Raw genomic sequence first — 20276 nt, 5'->3', positions numbered from 1 at the left:
GAGAGGAGAATGCATTGGTTTGGACGTGTGAGCAAAGGCAGCTGTGTACCCAAGTGCCCGTCACTGAAAGTGAATGGTATCTGTGGAAAAGAAAGAGATGGGATGAAGTAGTGAGAATGGACCTTAGTGCTCATAGAGAAAATCACAATGGACCAAGATGTTTGAATTATGAGGTGCTAAGGACCCACCCACATCAACAAAATAGTGCTAGGAGTGTTGTGTAGCACATGTAACCAACTTCTCACAGACCCTGCATCTTTCTCCTTCCTCTTCACAAACTGTTTTCCAGTCCCCTTTCCTATATCACTGCTCCCCCTTCCATTTATGTCAGGTTTTCACCAGTCACTGCAATCCCCACTTGCGTCTTTAGCAATACCTGACCACATTACCTTTGTTACTCTACCATCACAACTATGCTCTGATCCTTGTTACTTGTGAATATACCCGGGCACTCCACTCTTACTGGGTAGCCATTTCTCCTAAGTAAAAAAAGTATTTCCTTTACCTCAGCACACCTGTTTGTCCTCTTTCTTGTACCTCTCTGAGTAACCTCCTCCATAGCAAAACAAGTATTCCTGTCACACTCATCTGATACCGGATTACCTCCATTATAGCAAGACATCTTTCTATCTGTCTCACTAATCATTCATCCTGACACAAATACTCCTGCCAGTGCCATGTAAAAATCCAGCTATAAATATGCCCAAACTAACCTCACCTGTGCTAGTGCTACATAAAAAGCACCGAGTCCACTCTGCAGAGTGGTTGGTGATAAGGACAGCATCAAACCATGCCAAAGACAGGAGCCTAGGGTATTTTTGAACCCTGCCAACTGTCAATTGTCCTACTCATGCATGCATCGAAGATGGCTGTTAAACAATGGTAGTATCTTTGAAATTTGACATTTTTTTAAAATACAGTAATGCTTCACTTGAGAATCTGAGTTTATGAGTTATTTTATCTAAGTCCATGAGTGCTAGTGAATCAGTGATTGCATCTACAAGTGGTGTGTGCGACTAGTGTGAGTGAAAGTGATTCAGAAAACTATTATAATTGTATTTTTTTTTATTATAAATGATTGACATTCATTTTACTTTACATTGAATTGTGACTTATATACAATAAATTTTATAGGTAAAATCTATTTCTGAGAATGAATTAGTTTATAACAGTGCTTCTATGGGATCTTACTCTGCTTTATGGAGTAACATTAAACCAGAGTTTGGAACAAATTGACATCTAATTTTGATGGAAGATTGTAATTTACATGGCTTCAATTCCTTTGTTGCCATAATTGTTAAAAGCACATGAAAGTTGCAAACCCATTTTCAAGGCCCATACAATTTGTGCTGCAAATTTCTTAATGCATTGGAGAGGAGGGAGAACAAAAAAAAAAAAAAAAAACTGAACAATCTAGGGTACAGTTTGAGAACTTCAATGTTCCAAATTCATTTGTATGCTATCTAACTTATGCATATTAAAAAAAATTTAATTAGCCTTGAAAGTAAGCAAAACAACAACAGCATACAATATGTAATATTTTATTCGTACGAGTCAACAGGTCTTACCAATATACATGTTCACAACCTGTAGAGACAATATTAGCAAAGAACATTTGTCAAAATGAAATGGAAGCAGTAATTGTTAGGTCTCTTGACGCATTTAAAAATCTAGTTCGCTTCTAAAATTGTACTTCATGTTTTGATATATGTTGATTCAATGAAGAGCTCTATCCAACAACAAACATTTCTAGAATAGCCAAAAGATAAACAACAATATCCATATTTTTAAATTAGAGAAAAAAATTAATACACTAAAAGAAAATTTAACTTGGGAATAACCCTCGCATATTATCCTTAAAATTTGAAATATGCACCAAATGAAAATATGATTAATATAATTATTACCTACGCCCTTTATTAAACTGGTGCAGTTTGCAGTTGCTTCATTGAAAGCCTTACAAAATGTAGACTTCTTGTCAATGTATTTATATAGTTTTCTTTGGCATGCTTTTATCATAAGTTACTCGACCTGAAAAAAGTATTATCTGCACAAAATATTCCCAGAAACAAAATTTTAAAATGTTCTAAGTAAGCAATGACCAGAAGATTTCAAATGGCATCAATATCAATATCTGCTCCACTCTCATCATCATCATCATCCACATTCTTTGGTTCAGACATAGAAACTACCTCAGTAGCAGAATAGGCAATCTGGAAGAGAGAGAAAGAGAAAAAGTGTTAGTAATTGTAACAAATTGTTAATGTCAAGCAAGTCACTATCTTTACAACTTTAATTATTCATGACTACATGAAATAAATTTTATAGAAGAGACTGAAAATTATGTGAGTTTTTTTCTCTTAATAAAAAAAAAACTCATTTCAAACTAGACACCATCTCCCAAATTAGCAATTTGACATTGGACTACAGCACAGGATATTTTACATTTCTATGTTCTTAATTGAAGTATTAGCACCAATTATGGACATGGGAAGGAAGAGCGGGAAAAGCAGAATATACCTCTTCATCATCAGACCCATCTTTATCAGAGTCTTCAACTTCAGCTTCTTCCAACCACTTGATAAATGGCTTTGCTTTCTCCCTGATGTCCTCAGCCACCGACTTGGACACATGATTCTTAGTTGGCTGAAAAGTTAGAAATAACAAATCAGTGAAGTTATACATTTACAACAAATACAAATAGTGCATGTGAAAGACAAAGAGAAGGGAAACACACCTTAGCAGCCCATTTTAGTATCACATCTTCATCCAGTATATCTTCATCATACAGTGTCTTTAATATATGTGGAACCTTTGACATAAGAACATCCTTGTGGATTTTACCAACAAGAATTTCAATACCAGACAACAGATATTTTTGGGCTTTTGGACTATCATTGCAAAACTGAAAAAAAAAAAAAGTTCACAAATCTTAGTTTTAATTTGGAAAAGTAGACTTTAGTGAAGTGTAACTTTAAAATGGTTTCATGCTTATTTGTCAAAAACACCAACAGGTTTAAATTAAAATTGTTTTAAAAACAATGCTGATATGCATGGTATCAAAGGGGTTTAAAAATAAGCATTTAAATATTAAATCAATAGTGGAACTATATTTACCCTTAAGAGGAGTTTCTTGTGTTCCTTAATTTGTTTTAAAATGTCTGCATTAAAAAGCAATTCAACCAGGATTGTAGGACATTTCTCTTTGATCTCAAGACGTTCAGCTTCAGCAAGGATATCTTTGTCAGCACCAGCAAGGGTTTTAGATTCATGCTTTTGCTATTCCAATATAAATAAATGTATTAACTCTAAAATATCAAACCTTCAGTTCAAAAATGCAAATACTATTGTTTAAAACATGTCAAAAACATTTTACTATATCAGCACAAGCATATTGGATATTCTCGTTGAAAATACATTCAAAAGTATTAAAGCAATAACTAACCAATGGGAGTATCAATATACTTAAAACCTAAACTTGTATTCATTTTATTTTAAAATGCAAGAGAAAACCTAAGTTACATGAACATATTACTCAGGAAAAATTTTGACTCAACTCACTTTGATAAAGTTGTAGAGAATGTTCATTCTTTCTTCTTGGGTCTTTTCAAGATCATCTGTTAAGGTAAGCCCTTTAGCTGCCGATGTCAAATCTCTCATACGTTCCCTGACAGCTGCTTCACTAAAATCTTCAGTCCAATCATCATCATCACCAGCATCTTGGGCCTCAGGAGGTGCCAGAATATCTCCTCCACTTGCACGCTGAGCAGCCATTTGTTCTTGTGCATTAGCTTCAGGACTGTTACAATCACCATTCACACTCTCTTGTTTCTTTGACTTCTTTGACTTTTTGCTTTTAGATGTTGCTTGAGCTTGATTATCCTAGAAAATGAAGTTATTAACTTTCAGTTTTAACTGTTTTTGAATACCAAGTTAATATATTCACAAGATATGATACTTTAATGTGCAGTTCATAGTGTTCTATGAGGCAATATACAGACATTAAATTCTTCAGAAAATATCATTGACAATCTTTTGAAATTTAAAACTAGCTTTTCTTATTATGCCTAAAAATCAAATGCTCTCTATCTATTAAAAAAAAAAGAGGAAAAGAGTAACCATTCATTACCTGATCAGGTGGGTTTTTCAAGATAAATGTAGTAAGCTTATGATTCATATCAACGGGACCTTGGTATCCACATGCAATACAACGTTGCAAGATAAGCTGCTTTCTGGATAAAATAACCTGAAAGTTCATAAAAAAAACAAAACTTTAAAATACATGCACCTTCAATCAAGCTAAGTTATAGAAGTTGAACATTCAGAATAGTTGCTTACCAAATTGGTCTCTGGATTAGAGCATTGTGGACAAAGCACAAATTTCTTAATGAATCCATCAAGTAATCCCTGCAGCTTAATAGCTTCATGTGCACCATTAACAATGTAGCGATCATTTTTCAAGTCAAATTGTGTTTGGGCGCCAAGTTCACAGCCAAAATACTTGGTAGGATCTTAAAAATAAATAGGTTACAATAAGAAAGTTTGCAGTTTGAACACTCATCGAGTGTGAATTACGCTTGACAGCTTATATTCCTATTCAGAACTTCAAATATGAAATCTATATCAGAGGGGGTGGGGGAAAGAAAAGGGGGAAAAAAAAGCTTACATTTTGGGGGCCTTGAGAGAGCTTTGGCAATCTCTGGCATGTTGACAACAACTGTTTTAATACCATTTCCTTTCCCTTCTACCTAGAAATGGAAAAAAGAAAACTCATTTTACAGAATCGAAGTTTTATAATATAAAATTTACAAATATGGACAACTTCCGGCGAAGAAAGTGAAACGTAAAGTGCTAATAATCAGCAGAAATGGGGAGTAAAACGCAAAATGTGTTTTACTTAGTTATATTTTAAATTGAAGTTAAATTTCAGGAGTTAAAAATGCGTCTTATAAGCCAAATATATTGAAGTACGAGAATGATAACATACTTTTGCTATGAGACGAGGCATCTTATAGCGATAAAACTGGTCAGACACATTGGTGTTGACGTTAACGCAAGCCATTCCGATTGATTTTTGTGACACTTATGTTTACGATGGATGCTACTATCAGGATAGCGCCAATGGCTCCAAACCGTGGAGAAATTCATAAAACCTTGATCGGATTTACTTCTGGTCGAACACTTAGTTCTCGTGCTCAATAGGCACAATGATAACTCTGGAAAAAAGAAGAAAAGAAAATGACAAAAAACAAAAACCACTGGCTACATAAAACAATATTAAGTCTATATGTAAATTCGTGGCTAGATACTCACAAATTATTATACTAGCAGTATTTCTATGTTGATAAAAGACTTATTCATAGTGTATAGAAGAAATGAAATTGTTGGGGGTTTTTTATTTTTTTTTTTGCGAAGTAATATTTTCAAGTTGCCAAGAGACCACTAACAAATTTCGAAATTTCTATTTAATCCACCAGGGTTGTTGACCGAACCATCAGAAATCAAGCATAATCCAACATTATCTTCAAGAAAAAGATCATTGTGCCTTTAACAAATCCTCAATATATTGCTGCTAATCGTCAATATGGTTGAATATTGGAAAGGTAGTTTTGATACAAAGTCTTTTTCGGCAAAAGAGGAGAAAGAGAAAAAAAGAAGAGGTTGTATCGGTCATGGCTTTCCTAAGGGCAATAGCAATTCATCTAAAAAGAAATCATTTTTAAGGTCCATGTTAATGAAACTTATAATCATCAATAGTTGACACATTAAAGTTGTTGGAGTTAATAACAGCATTGAAACTTAACAAGTAGCGAAACTTCTTCGAAAACAAAAAACAAAAAAAAACTGATGGAAACTAGAGAGGCGTTCATTGTTGAATAATTTTGGAAGGCGTTCTGTGGAACGATGATGCCAATATTTTGAAATTTAGCAAACAAAAAAAAAAGAGAAAAAAAAACAAACAAAAAAAAAAACGGATTCAAATGGTTAAAACATTTTTTAAAATAAGTTCAAAGAGTTCGAGACGACAGTCTGTAGGTGGTGACGACATTAAAAGCTCTGCTATATTACATATTAGCAGAGACGAGGCAACGTGGAAGTTAAAAAGAACTGGAAGAAAAAAAAGTCCGTTTCCCTACCACCTCAAAAATTAATAAATATGAAACTAAACTTTCTCTTCAGTTAAATCCATTTAGCATAAATAAATCAATTAAAACGATATTTTAAAAGCTTATTAAATTGAAAATATGTTTTCTTTTTATCTCGTTCCTTTACGTAGAGGTCAAACAACAAGGAGTATCCGACTGACATAAGCACATTAGTTACAAAAAGGCAATACGACATAAGAATTAAAGATTAGAGCAGCAATTAATGTCTGGGCACGTAAACTAATTGAGACCTTCCACATTCAATTGAAGCGTTAGTTTCTGACGACAATTAAGCAAACCTCACACAAAGAGAAGCGAAAATCAGAGGGGTAAGAAAAAAAAATCGAATTCGCTCTCTTCAATAGATTACTTTCCATGTGGCGATGGTACCTCCACCCACATATGTAAATCGTACATAATTGAAGCTAATAACTTAAACACATTTGGGAGAAAAGAGAAATTACTTTAGAAATGGGGGGGGGGGTGATTTAAAAAGAAAAAAAAATTTTTTCGGAATACTATAATTAGAAAAAAAAATTAAATGGGGGGAAAAAACTCCAGCGAACCCAGATTAAAAGAGAAAAGACAAGAGAGGTAGGTCAAAGAAGTCGGATTTTTCTAAAAATTTCCGTCAATATCATTGGCAGCAAGTGGCAGTAAAAGAATGAAAGGGAACGAAATTAAAATTCCTTAAAACGCACAAATCACACAGAGAAAAGCAAGACTAACGAAAACAGAACAAGGCAATTTTTTTTTCTTCTCTCCCAAGGCCACGAAACATTTCATAAAAGAAAGTAGCCATGTATATAATAAAACCAATGTGAAACATGGAATGGATTCCATGCTGAACGTGGAAAATTTTCCTAGTGTTGCTGACAATATTCAATGATAAAACTAGGTTTTAAATACATATATATTGCTTTTATATATAACATTTTATACACTTATTACATCTAGAACAGACATGTAACATAATTTGCTTACATAGAAACATAGCACTTTAACACTTGTAATAGGTTTAAGTACTACATCGCTTCTCCCACACGCATAATATACATTCTCTCACTACACACACACACATGTACTCTAACACATACTATTTAAACGATTAAGCCTAGAACATACGTACATATAAAGATGTACATGAAACAGTGATGAAAGGAACATGCGGTTCATGTCACGACAGGAAAGACGAGCACATAACAGAAGGGTAGAGCAAAAAAAGGTTAATTATAAAAGGGATTATGAGAAAGTGTGATAGATATAGAGAGAGAGGATAGAGAAATCTAGAATAAAGGATATATATATATATATATAGGAAACTATCTGTTTATATTATATAAGCTTACATCCACGGAGTGGTAGATATACGTATATAGGAATACTGTGATAGACAAGTTAAAAGTTATGTAGTTATAATAAGAAAACTGTGGGCCGAAAAAAATGTGAATGAAAAAAAAATGGACAAACAGAAATACAACAAAAAAAAAAAAAAACGGACAAAAAGATAAGACAGAGAGGGAGAGGTTCGGAAGGAAGAGGCGAGCTCTAAATGGTTGTGGTTATTTTAGGTTTGTCCAAGAGGAAAAAAAAACTTACCGTCTTGATGCAATGACATAAAAACGTCGACGACAACAGAAAGGATAAAGAGATAAAATAAAATATGGCGGTTGGCAACAGCTGAAGAAGGGAGCGACACGAGCTCCTATTACTTCGTCCTGGTAGCCGTCTTCTTCTTCTTCTGGCTGCTGCTGCTGCTGCTTGCTACTACGTCGTCGTCGCCGCCACCACCACTCCTCCTAAAACAAACACTACTTTAGTAGGAGTGTTTTTAGTAGTGTAATCGTCTCTTTCGGTACACTTGGTTGTTGAGTGGTGGAAAGTAGTAAAGGTGGTGGCAGTGTCGATATTGCTGGTGCTTGCTTTTATAGGCTTTTTTATAACTGCTGCTGCTGTTGTTGTCACTAGTGAAAACACTAGTGCTGCTGCTGCTAGTACCGACACTAGTGCGGCACCTGATATTGCTGCTGCTGCTGCTAGCACTGACAATGGTCGTCGCTGCTCCTACTGCTGCTGATGTCGTTTTGATAAGGAAATACTAAATACTACTACTACTAATAATAATAATAATAATAATAGTAAAAGTGGTGATTTCAAAAAAAAAATAAACTTGTTCACCGCTTTCCTACCAGTAATATACGTGACCAAATTAACTGGTTTTCTTCCTGCTGTTGTTCTTTTGTGTCGAGGTTAAAAGTAAAATGAATGTTGATAATGATGGTAATACCGCTACTGCTGACGGCAACTATTATTCTGTGCAGACTGATGATCTTCAAAAATCACTGGTGAAAACAATACAAAACTATTATTAATGTTGTACTTTTTTTTAATGATATATATTAAACGATCGTAATAAACGTATTCTGTATAGTAGTTATATATATTGAAGTGCTATCCAATAACCAAGAATTCGCTTGGTGATAAGAATACTAGGGTGTTTATTGTTTCTCTCTTGTGTTGGCGGTGAATGATCTGCTAGTTCCCACAATCCGTGGTTAGAGACAGACATAAAAGGGGTGGGAGGACGAAAGTATGTGAGTGAGTACGTGTACTTTTCAGAGAGGGAAAAAGAGCTATTGAGCGACAGAGGAGGAGGAGAGAGAGGAAAACTACAAGTATGTATATGAGAGAGGCATACACATGGAACAATCGAGGGAAAAGACGACGGAGTGTATGAATGAATGAGAAGGGATGGGAGAGGGTGTGTTGAAAAGAAAAGGCGGGTGTTTAAGTAAATTATCCTAAATTAACATTTTAAAAAGTAATTAGTGAGTTCGAGTATCAGTACTCCTCATGAGGTTAATTAATAATTTATGATATTCCTTCAGATAAATAAAAAATCGATTCTACGGAATTAGCTCAAAATATGCATAATCGACATATATATATATGTATATGAGAGAGAGATTGCTATCTACAAATAAGACAGATGCGAGCAGATCAAGTCGGTAAGAGAGAGGTGAACCCGTAAAATATTTCCTTTACGATACTTAATATTTTGTTGAGAAACAAATATTCTTCTATTCAGAATCAGAAATCAAACTTATCGCTTATCATTTAATACGAATAAAATAAAATTAATGAATTCTGAAATTACTCACATCGTCGAGCAAATAACCTTGATCGGGAAAAAAAAGGTTGGTTACAAAATGAAAGATGGAGAGTTAAGTTAGAGGGAAGAAAGATCGGAATAAGTAGAGGGAACCGGAATTAGTCGTCGAAACAAGCGGAAGTCTCGTTCGAATGAGACTTATGGCATTTTTTTAAATGTAATATAACAACTTTGTTATGTTCATACGTTTTATTATGTTCACAGATGTACATATACGTGTTATATACAAACACACACATATATATATGAATAATAATAATAAATGGAGCAAAACGCATATAAATAGAAGTTCCTTTAATTCCTACACATGTTTCAAACGGCTGTGATATCTTGTTTTCTAGTGTAATTTTGCTACCTCTGGTAACTATTAACATATTTACATTATCAAAGGTTTTTTTAAAAACCGAGATAATATTAATATATACATTAAACTAATATATATATATACATACATATATATATATATATATATATAGAGATATATATATATATATATATATATATATATATAACTCGACCCTACACCCAGTTTTTCGAAACCGGTTTCCAAGACTCGTGTCGAATAGCAGCATATGTGTGTGTGATTACTTATTATTAACCCTGGTAGTGCTGTTGCCTGCCAGAAAGTGCTTTCTTGAGTTGAAATACCGCCGTGTTCAATGTTGGATCTTCTATCCTTCCGGGATCGAGAAAAAGTATCAGTTGACTTGAATTCGAAAGCTTGTGTTCATATATATATATATATATATATATATATATATATATAAAGAGAGAGAGAGAGAGAGAGAGAGAGAGCAACATAGATAATGCATGTGTTTATTAGAAGCCACTTGTAGGGAAAGCAAATCCCTTTAATTTTCATAGCGCAAGCCGTGATGATAATAAATCACTTCCGAGATTATTGCACTGGGATACAGAAAATCCAATTACGAATTGGCAATATAACTTTATTAAACTTTAATACATTTGTTTATATACATATACTTGTATACGAATAATTTAGGCAGAATTTTCTCGTGGCAAACAGTGGAACAGTAAAGAGTCATCATAAAATGGATGAGAAAACAAACTCCTGGCCAGACGGCAAGTTATGATCGCAGATCCTGGCGTTATCTATCCCATGTAGACAGCTGAACTGACGCATATAGTTTTTTTATGTCCACATACGTGTGTGTGTGTATATGTATACATATATATATATATATATATATATATATATATATATATATATATATATATATATATATATATATATAATACATATGTCTATATATATATATATGTATATATGTGTATGTGTGCATGTATATAAACATATACACGCATGTAAGTAGATAACACCATACTAAATATACATGTGTAAATATGCACACCCCCTTTGAGTGTGTATCTATCTATCGATATATATATGAATGCATATATGCCTATATGTATTTATGCACATGCGTGTACATCTCTATACACACACACAGATGCATACAACACTCGCGCGTGTAACTGCGTTTATACCGTCTGCCGACTTGCTTATAATCGATATTATAAGAATTACATATCAATTTATTCATAAAAGTAAACAGCGAAATTTCATTTCATCCCACAAGCCTCGCGACTAGGTTGTTGTGACCTGAGAACAAGATATTTCGCAGGTCTCTGTTAACTGTGACTGTGAATGCCAAGTGGGAGTATTGTGGGTTTGTGAAGATTATGCCTACGTGATGTAGATTAGGAACAAACGTGGTGTATCAGCTGTACGTAAATGGAAATATCAAATGCGTATGACACACTGTCCCATCGGAAATAAAGAAAAATACAATTGAAACGGAATCTTTATGTAATTATATCAAAAATATCGATGTGTAAGTGTCAATACATTCTAATATCAAGAACATCCTGACGGGACTGGGTGCCTATAGGTTTTACTGGAAGATTCGAAAATTCTCATGGCGAACACCGGCTAGATTTAACATTGCTTATATATATATATATATATATATATATATAGACATATGTGTGTGTGTTTATTTCCTTCTTTCCTATTTCTTGTTTCATTCATTGAACTGCGGCCATGTTAGTACTCATCCTTGACAGGTTTAATCAATGCGATTGCTCCCCTCCAGTTATTATTTTTAGTCTGATATTTTAATTTTATTCTATTGGATCCTTTTTGACGAATCGCCCATTTTCGCACGTATATATATATATGTATATATATATAAAAACCAACACCGGTGTCACGCGGTGAGAGAATTAAGACAGATATAGGCAATATGTGTGTGTGCATTAATATATATATATATATATATATATATATATGCTCACGCACCCAGGCGGTGTCCCAGCATGGCAACAGTCTAATGACTGAAACAAGTATATTCACCTTTCAATTTTTACCTGTTCGAGTCATTAGACTGGGGCCTTCATCGAGCACTACATTGAGAAATTTTTAGTCGAATGAATCAACCTCAATATTTGCTTTTCTTTTAAGTCTGGCACTTATTCTATCGGCTACTTTTGTCAAACTCCTAATTTACGAGGAAGTAAACACACCAATACCAGTTGTCAAGTTGTGGTGGAGGGACAATCACACAAACACACACATATATACGACAGGCTTCTTTCAGTTTCCGCCTACCAAATCCACGCACAAGGCTTTGGTTGGCCCAAGGCTATAACAGAAGACACTAGCCCCGGGAAACATCGTCTCCAGCTGGCTATATGACACACTACCTGTGTCCTTATATTTTTGAACAAGGGAGTTTAGTGTCCCCAATCAGCTCAAAGCAAATTTATTAATATTTGGCAGAAGCAAATGAATGACTCAAAGTCCAAGAGTTTCGTGAGTTAGCACTTGATAAATGCTAATGCCCAAACCTCTCTGACCTTGAGTCACTCTGTCGCTTGTGTTGATGAATATCAATAAAAATATACATATACTCATATTTAAGTTCTGTTTTTCCAGTTTGCACCACCATATCTACACACACACACGCACACATATATGTATGTATAATGTATCAGGATTCAAGTGAATCAGGCACTTAAATGGGTTGAAAAAATGTGAACACAACAAAAATAGAGAAATACATATGCAGGTACCAAAGAACAGGCAGAAAGATACTCAGTTTACGTATACAATTAACTGTACCCAATCAAGTATATCATGAGCCCTGAGGCTAATCAAGAAATGCACATTGCACTCAATGTATGTACGGTACATAATATACTTCAGATCTATGCAAGATGCAGGTTCCAAGTGAGGTGAATAATAAATAGATGGATAATGTGTCAATCTACTACAGCTGTTTCAAGTGAGTTTTTAATTGATTAATGAAGACATTACATCATTAGAAAATCACGTTTTCATCTAGTGAAATCAGAATATTCAAAGACATTCAAAAGCTGACTGCTTGTGCCACTTCATGATTCTATGAGCATTACCAGTCATCTGATAATAATACTGCTTGTCATTGTGTTACTTCGCCTGTTGGTAACACTTTCACGTGATGAGAGAAGCATCCATGACACGAGATACAGTGAATGTAAATGTAATGCTTTCACGTGATTAGTTAAAGGGAAAGAGAAGAGAAAGAAAAAGGAGAGAGAAAAAAAGGATATGGCAAAGAGGGGAAAGAAAAGACAGAGAGAGAGAGAGAGAAGCGTTCATGATGTGAGGTAGGGGGGAACGTAATAATTTTAGCAGAGGGGTGATGTTCTGATTGTGAGGTTAAAGAAAGGTGGAGGGAGGAGAAAGATGATGATGGTGGTGGTGATTGGATAGTGAAAAGTGTATTTTTTAAAAATTGAACCAAGTTTTTTTATATCATCTATCACTTAATGCATGTGCATAAGTGAAATACCATGAAATATTGATGCTTATTTACATGGCAGATATATGCAATTTAACTAAAGGTTGTATCATATGTACAGGATTTTTTTTTTTTGTTTATGGGGAAAATGGAAAAATAAGAGTGAATATTTATTTTATGAGTGCTGTGTATTAAGTCTATAAAATTGTGCATAAAGTATATGAAGTGTGTTAAGTAATCATCATATTCCAATTTCTTTCACTTTTCAATGAATAGCAGATGAACGACTATATTTCCATACAGACACAACACAGGCTACACTTTCAGATTTTTTGGATAAAGTTTTCAGTGATAACCCAATAGGTTTACCGTTAATTTTGTAAAATATTCATGGGTCCCACTAGTAAGAATGAATTTGTTTGTTCAGTTTGGTGGTATTATAAGGGAAAATGCTTTGATGTCAGGCATAAGTTGAGGAGTATCAAAGGTTTATAGCAATGAAGAAGGTTAAAGGATGGAGTAAGTGGGGCAAACAGATAACAAAATATTTCGCCCCTACAACGAAGATAGAGTTAGTTTCTTTTATTTCCATCCAACTAGCAGTTTTCAGGCTAAGTACAAAGAGTAAGGTCAATCAGCTATTTTTTTATTCATTTATCTATTTATTTAACAGCTTTCTATATGCCCCCTATAAGGCCGAAAATATTGTAAAAGAGAGAGACAGTAAGTCTAAGAAGTGCTGGTGGGAGGATATCAAATAAGAAGAGTGGCTGTCATATCAAGAAGTATACAATAAAATGCATTTAATACAAAAGTATTTGAATGTAAATGGATAATAATAGAAAAATGGAAGAGGTAAATAGTGCAAAGAATTTTATAAGGATCATCATCATCATCATCGTTTAACGTCCGCCTTCCATGCTAGCATGGGTTGGACGATTTGACTGAGGACTGGTGAAACCGGATGGCAACACCAGGCTCCAATCTAATTTGGCAGAGTTTCTACAGCTGGATGCCCTTCCTAACGCCAACCACTCAGAGAGTGTAGTGGGTGCTTTTACGTGTCACCCGCACGAAAACGGCCACGCTCGAAATGGTGTCTTTTATGTGCCACCCGCACAAGAGCCAGTCCAGGGGCACTGGCAACGATCTTGCTCGAAAACCCTACAAGGCCAGTCAGGCGGTATATATATATATATATATATATATATATATATATATGTCTGTACGTATTGTCGTCGTCATTTAACGTCCGCTTTCCATGCTAGCATGGGTTGGACAATTTGACTGAGGACTGGTGAAACCAGATGGCTACACCAGGTTCCAATCTGATTTGGCAGTGTTTCTACAGCTGGATGCCCTTCCTAAAAGCTAACCACTCAGAGAGTGTAGTGGGTGCTTTTACGTGTCACCCGCACGAAGGCCAGTCAGGTGGTACTGGCAAAGGCCACGCTCATCTCGCTCAAGAAACCTCATGTGTCACCCGCACAAGAGCCAGCCCAGGGGCACCAGCAACGATCCCGCTCGAAAATCCCAGAACCCCACACAAGAGCCAGTTCAGGGGCACCGGCAACGATCTCGCTCGAAGAAATTTCATGTGTCACCAGCACAAGAGCCAGTCCAGGGGCACTGGCAACGATCTCGCTCGAAAAACCTCATGTGTCACCCACACAAGAGCCAGCCCAGGGGCACCGGCAATGATCCCGCTCGGAAGATTTCATGTGTCGCCCGCACATGAGCCAATCCAGGGGCACTGGCAACGAAAATAAAGTAATGTAATAGGATAAATTATAATAATGAGTAAAAAAACAATAAGGAGTCAAAAGTGAAAGATACATTAATTAGTAAAAAATGAACTGGAAAAAATAATAATAGAATATATAATAACCATAATTCAATAAAGCAATATAATGTTTTGAGATAAATCTAAATATATGTAAAAAATATAAGAAGATAAAAGAAAAAAGTATGGTATAAATTTCTAAGCCACAGTTTGAGGTGTATAAAATAGGTAAGTCTGACTGTAGTCACAGATTCATTCATATTAAGAATATAAAGTGTATAGATAAAAAAAAGAAAGTATTTATACATATTGTGTTCAACATAAGGAATATGAGTACATGATGTGTTAGATATTATAGGTTATAAACAATTAGATTCAAATTCGTTACAAGGATGAATTGAATACGCAGTGCTGATGAGCAGTGATTTGTTTCAACTGACTTTGAATTTATACTGCATTGTTTTAACACTCAACATCTTTAAAGACACCTGCCCTAGATGAAATATTGAAGCCGAAAAGTGTTTTACAACATACATACATTAAGTATATGACAATTATGAATGGAAGGAGGAGAGTTTGCTAAATGTTGACCCAATTGAGGGACCAGCTATCTGAATTGACAGTACCTTGGTAGATAAAACAATTAAGGATATGAAGACAGGGAAAGCCCCTGGCCCATCAGAAATCATTGCTGAGATGCTCAAAATATCTGGTGGTGTGGGTTTTGGCCTAGTCACCCATATTGTAAATCAGGTGGTTCATGAAGGAGTCAGACCCAATGACTGGTGTAGCAGCACCATAGTCAACTGCTACAAGAGTAAAGGTGATGCCTTAGACAGAAATAATTACAGAGGTATCAATTGTTGGATCAGGTGATGAAAGTTACAGAGAGGATCACAGCTCAACTAATTAGGGAGAGAGTTAGTCTAGACAAGATGCAGTTTGGTTTCCTTCCACGGAGAAGTACCACTGGTGCTATATTTCTGGTAAGGAGCTGCAGGAGAAATACATAGCCAAAGATAAACCTCTCTACTTGGCTTTTGTTGACTTGGAGAAAACCTTTGACAAGATCCCCCAGTCCCTTATCTAGTGGTCAATGCAGAAACTAGGGATTGGTGAGTGGTTGGTGAAAGCTATACAAGCCATGTACAGGGACACTGTCAGTAAGGTGAGGATTTGCAATGAGTACAGTGAAGAATTCAGGGTTAGAGTAGTGGTTCATCCAGGATCAGTCCTCACCCTGCTCATGTTCTTCATGAGCAGGGTGAGGCAATAACAGGTATTTAAGATAACTGCCCCTGAGAGCTCCGCTATGCTGATGACATGCTCTTATAGCTGAATCACTACTGGAACTAGAGAAGAAGTTTTAGGTATGGAAGCAAGGTCTAGAATCAAAGGGCCTAGCAAAAACCAGTCTTAGTAAGTAGAAAGACAAACAAATCACAAATCCCTTCAGGTAGATGGCATAGGTTGAAACTCCATAAGATGTACATAGTGTAAGCTATAGACACATAAGAAGTACAACAATATCAGAGGAAAGTTAATAGGGTAAATAACTTTTGTGTGTGGAAGATGCACAGGTTCAATAAACACTGAAAATATACAGAAAATAGACTCCATTAACTACCAGCAGGATAAGCTAGAGGTAGTAGATAACTTCCGTTATCTAGGTGACCAAGTGAGTAGTGGAAGTGGATGCTGTGAGAATAAGAATAGCCTAGGCAAAGTTCAGAGAGCTTCTACTTCTGCTGGCAACAAAGGGCCTCTCCTTCAGAGTGAAAGGCAGACTGTATCATGCTTGTGTGTGAACAGCTATGCTACACATCAGTGAAACATGGACTGTAACAGTTGAGGATATGTGTAGGCTTAAAAGAAATGCATCTAGTGTGCTTTGCTGGATGTGCAATGTCCATGTGTATGTTTGACAGAGTGTAAGCATTTTGAGAGAAAAGTTGGGCATAAAAGACATCAGATGTGGTGCACAAGTAAGACAACTGTGCTGGTATAGTCAAGTGATGTGCATGGATGAGGACAGCTGTATAAAGAAGTACCAATCTCTAACTGTGGAGAGAACCTGTGGTAGAGGTAGACCCAGGAAGACAAGGGACGAGGTGGTGAAGCATGATCTTTGAACTTTGGGCTTCACAGAGGCAATGTCTAGTGACTGAGACCTTTGATGATATGTTGTGCTTGAGAAGATCTGTTAAGCCAAGTGAAATTGTAGATGTGGCCAATGCTGGTGTCACATAACATAAAAAAACACCTTTTGCGCATTGGGCCACACAGAGACAAAGTGGCTGATGCCGGTGGCATATGAAAAGCTCCTTCTGAATGCTGGGCCTCATGGAGACAATGACAAATGACAGAAACCTTGGCATTATGTCATGCTTGAGAAGAAGACCCATCAAACCAAGTAAAATCACAGCCATGGCAGATACTGGTGTCACACAAATGGTACCTGTGCCAATGGCAAGTAAAAGCACCATTACACTTTTGGAGTAGTTGGTGTTAAGAAACCATGCCACAGAAACAGAAACCATGCCAAATCAGACTGGAGTCTGGTGCAGCCTTCCAGCTTGCCAGCCCTGATCAAGCTGTCTAACCCATGCCAGCATGGACAATGGATGTTAAATGATGATGATGATTAATGTGGTGTGTTGGCAGAATTGTTAGCACACCAGGCAAAATGTTTAGTGGCATTTATGTTCAAATTCCACTGAGGTTTACCTTCCCTTTCATCTTTTTGGGGTCAATAAAATAAATACCAGTTGAGCACTGGCTTCAATGTAATTGACATCCTCCCCCAGAATTGCTGGCTTTGTAGCAAAATTTGAAGCCAATATATATATATATATATATATATATATATATATATATATATATATATATATATATATAATATTAGGGATAAAAATCCAAATTTACAGTTAAAAACTCAATTAAATTCAATTTATTAAAAATTAAAATTAAATTAAGTTTTACAGTATAAAATATAAATATATATAAAATATAAATATATATATATATATATATATATATATGTATGTATGTATCTATATACATATATAAAGAAACCTTATATTTATACATATAGGTTTGTGTTTGTGTGTATGTCTCCACCCCCAATAGAGAACTGGTGTTGGTGTGTTTGTCCCCCGTAACTTAGTGGTTTGGAAAAAAGAGTTTGGTAGAATAAGTACCACACTTAATAATGAGTACTGGGATCAATTCATTTGACTAAAATTCCACAAAGATTACATAGGGCAAATGAGACTTACCCTCACAGAAAGGATGACAGTCCACCACCAAAAATTGAGGGATCCCACCACAAGACAGATACCACTTGGTAGGTACTTAGATTTCTGTGCACAAAACAAGTCCCCCAAATTCCTAGTTTTCCCATTGTACCAATGCCCGAACTGACCAAACACGAATAAATAGGGAAAATAATCTTATTCAAAAATACAGACCACAACTCAACATACTCTAACATAACCCACCCACCCAGGTGCACACCCAAAACAAACACAGATGTACAAAATCACATACACACACACATACATAAACACACACGCAATCACAATCTCTCCACACTAGAGCACAAACCCACACACATTCCAAGAAAAAACACATGCATATATACACTCACAATACGATTCCAGCAACCATAACCAACACCCACATACGTAAACATGTACATACACACACCTACACACCACCCCGACAATTACAAATCACATTCTCACACATACATATATGCACACATATGTACACACACACACAAACACCATACGCCCGTTCCCCAGTAAAAAAATGACACACACACTCAAAAGAAAAACACACACATACACATACAATACAATCCCAATAACCACAGCAAACACTCACAAACACACAAGCATGCACACACACAATGACACACCTGCCAGACAAATACAAGACACATAGACGCAGTCACACAAACACGCCCACACGTATACACACACACACTGCACTAACAATACAAGGAAAACTAATCACTCACAATTACAGCGTGCACACACAGGTTCGCACACTGACCGGAAACTACATAAACCATGCCCACATACACACACACACACATACACACACAAACGCATACTCAGTACCAACATACATAAAACGCACATGCAGACACATACACACCACCCGGGGATCTTTGGGGTTTGACGGGCAACATTTGTTTTCTTAACGAAATACTTTCAAACTTGGGACACTGGTAGAATGTGTCATATAAAACAACTTCTTCTCTTAAACTTCTTAACAAAAAATTGTACATCGCAAGTTATTTCATGTTAAAGTTGTCGTATTTCTGTAATTTCAACCAATCACTGACGTCTATTCAGCTGAATACAGTTACTGCTGTTCGGTGTCAAGTGTGTTATTCCCTGTTTAATTATATCATTATTCCCTAGTAAGGGTTTAGGGTTTTAGTGTTAGGGTTCGGGTTTTAGGGTTAGGGTTCGGGTTTTAGGGTTAAGGTTTTAGGGTTAGGGTTGGGGTTATGAGTTATAGGGTTAGAGTTAAGGTTATGGCAAAACTAATCATAACCCTAACCGTAATCCTAAAACTAACCCTAACTCTAAAACCCGAACCCTAACCCTAAAACCAGTACAAACGCACGAGCGATGTCATAAATAAGAGTAACACGGGTAGTTGTTGTTGACAAACAACGGGACTAATTTTATTCAAGGGAAAAGATCCCATGACACCGTTACGGCATTAATTGTTTTCACCTCAATAGACGTCAGTGATTGGTTGAAATTACCGAAATACGACAATTTTTTACATAAAATAACTTCGAATACAAAATTTTTTATCTGTTCTATACCACAAAATATACAAATATTCGAAGTTTGAAAGTGTTTCGGTACCAAAAACACTACAAAAAAATGTTGCCCGTCAAACCCCAAAGATCCCCACCCAGATAAACCCAACACACACGGACACCTAATAAATACAACACACACATACACACTCACACATACCCCCACACACATACATATGCACCCCCCACACACACATACGGTTGCTCACTCACACACACACCACAAGGACAATTCAAACAACACAAACATACTCAGAGACCCACACACTCATGTACACACACATAACATCCCCACCAACACAAAACACCAACATACACATGCACACATACATATGCACCCTCACACACATACGGTTGCTCACACACACACACACCACAAGGGTTTTTAAAACAACATACATTCTCAGACAGAGACACACACACACCCGCATACACACACACTCCAGTACCCACACATAACACCCCATCAACACAAAGCACACAAATATACACACGCACACACACAGATGCATACATACATATT

The 20276-nt window shown here is 35.9% G+C and overlaps 1 protein-coding gene across 3 annotated transcripts; it reads right to left on the bottom strand.

Annotated features, from left to right (window-relative positions):
- Positions 1-1525: 1525 nt before the first annotated feature.
- On the bottom strand, positions 1526-9402 carry LOC106877205 (eukaryotic translation initiation factor 5). Of its 3 annotated transcripts, none has more exons than XM_014926053.3 (10): positions 9308-9402; positions 4988-5216; positions 4667-4748; positions 4339-4511; positions 4130-4246; positions 3562-3882; positions 3118-3279; positions 2738-2905; positions 2521-2646; positions 1526-2213 (listed from the first exon to the last, which is right to left on the bottom strand). In XM_014926053.3, exons 2-10 carry the CDS (start codon positions 5060-5062, stop codon positions 2112-2114), a joined length of 1326 nt encoding a protein of 441 aa, XP_014781539.1. In that variant the 5' UTR covers positions 5063-5216; positions 9308-9402; the 3' UTR covers positions 1526-2111. The 3 variants fall into 3 exon arrangements, with proteins under 3 accessions (XP_014781539.1, XP_089221285.1, XP_014781538.1); XM_089365159.1 differs by lacking the exon at positions 9308-9402 and adding an exon at positions 7746-8045; XM_014926052.3 differs by lacking the exon at positions 9308-9402 and adding an exon at positions 5314-7779.
- Between the last annotated feature and the right edge of the window lie 10874 nt (positions 9403-20276).

The sequence above is a fragment of the Octopus bimaculoides genome, chromosome Z, assembly GCF_046866305.1.
Source record: "Octopus bimaculoides isolate indiv1 chromosome Z, ASM4686630v1, whole genome shotgun sequence".
Lineage (NCBI taxonomy): Eukaryota > Metazoa > Mollusca > Cephalopoda > Octopoda > Octopodidae > Octopus > Octopus bimaculoides.
This window is presented reverse-complemented; position numbering and strand designations above follow the sequence as displayed.

Coding starts and splice junctions, on each gene's coding strand:
- LOC106877205 (XM_014926053.3), bottom strand. CDS start 5,062: ATGGCTTGCGTTAACGTCAACACCAATGTGTCTGACCAGTTTTATCGC. Junction 4,512..4,666: donor TCTCTCAAGGCCCCCAAAAT/GTAAGCTTTTTT, acceptor TTTATTTTTAAG/ATCCTACCAAGTATTTTGGC. Junction 2,906..3,117: donor ACAAGAAACTCCTCTTAAGG/GTAAATATAGTT, acceptor TTTTTTTTTCAG/TTTTGCAATGATAGTCCAAA.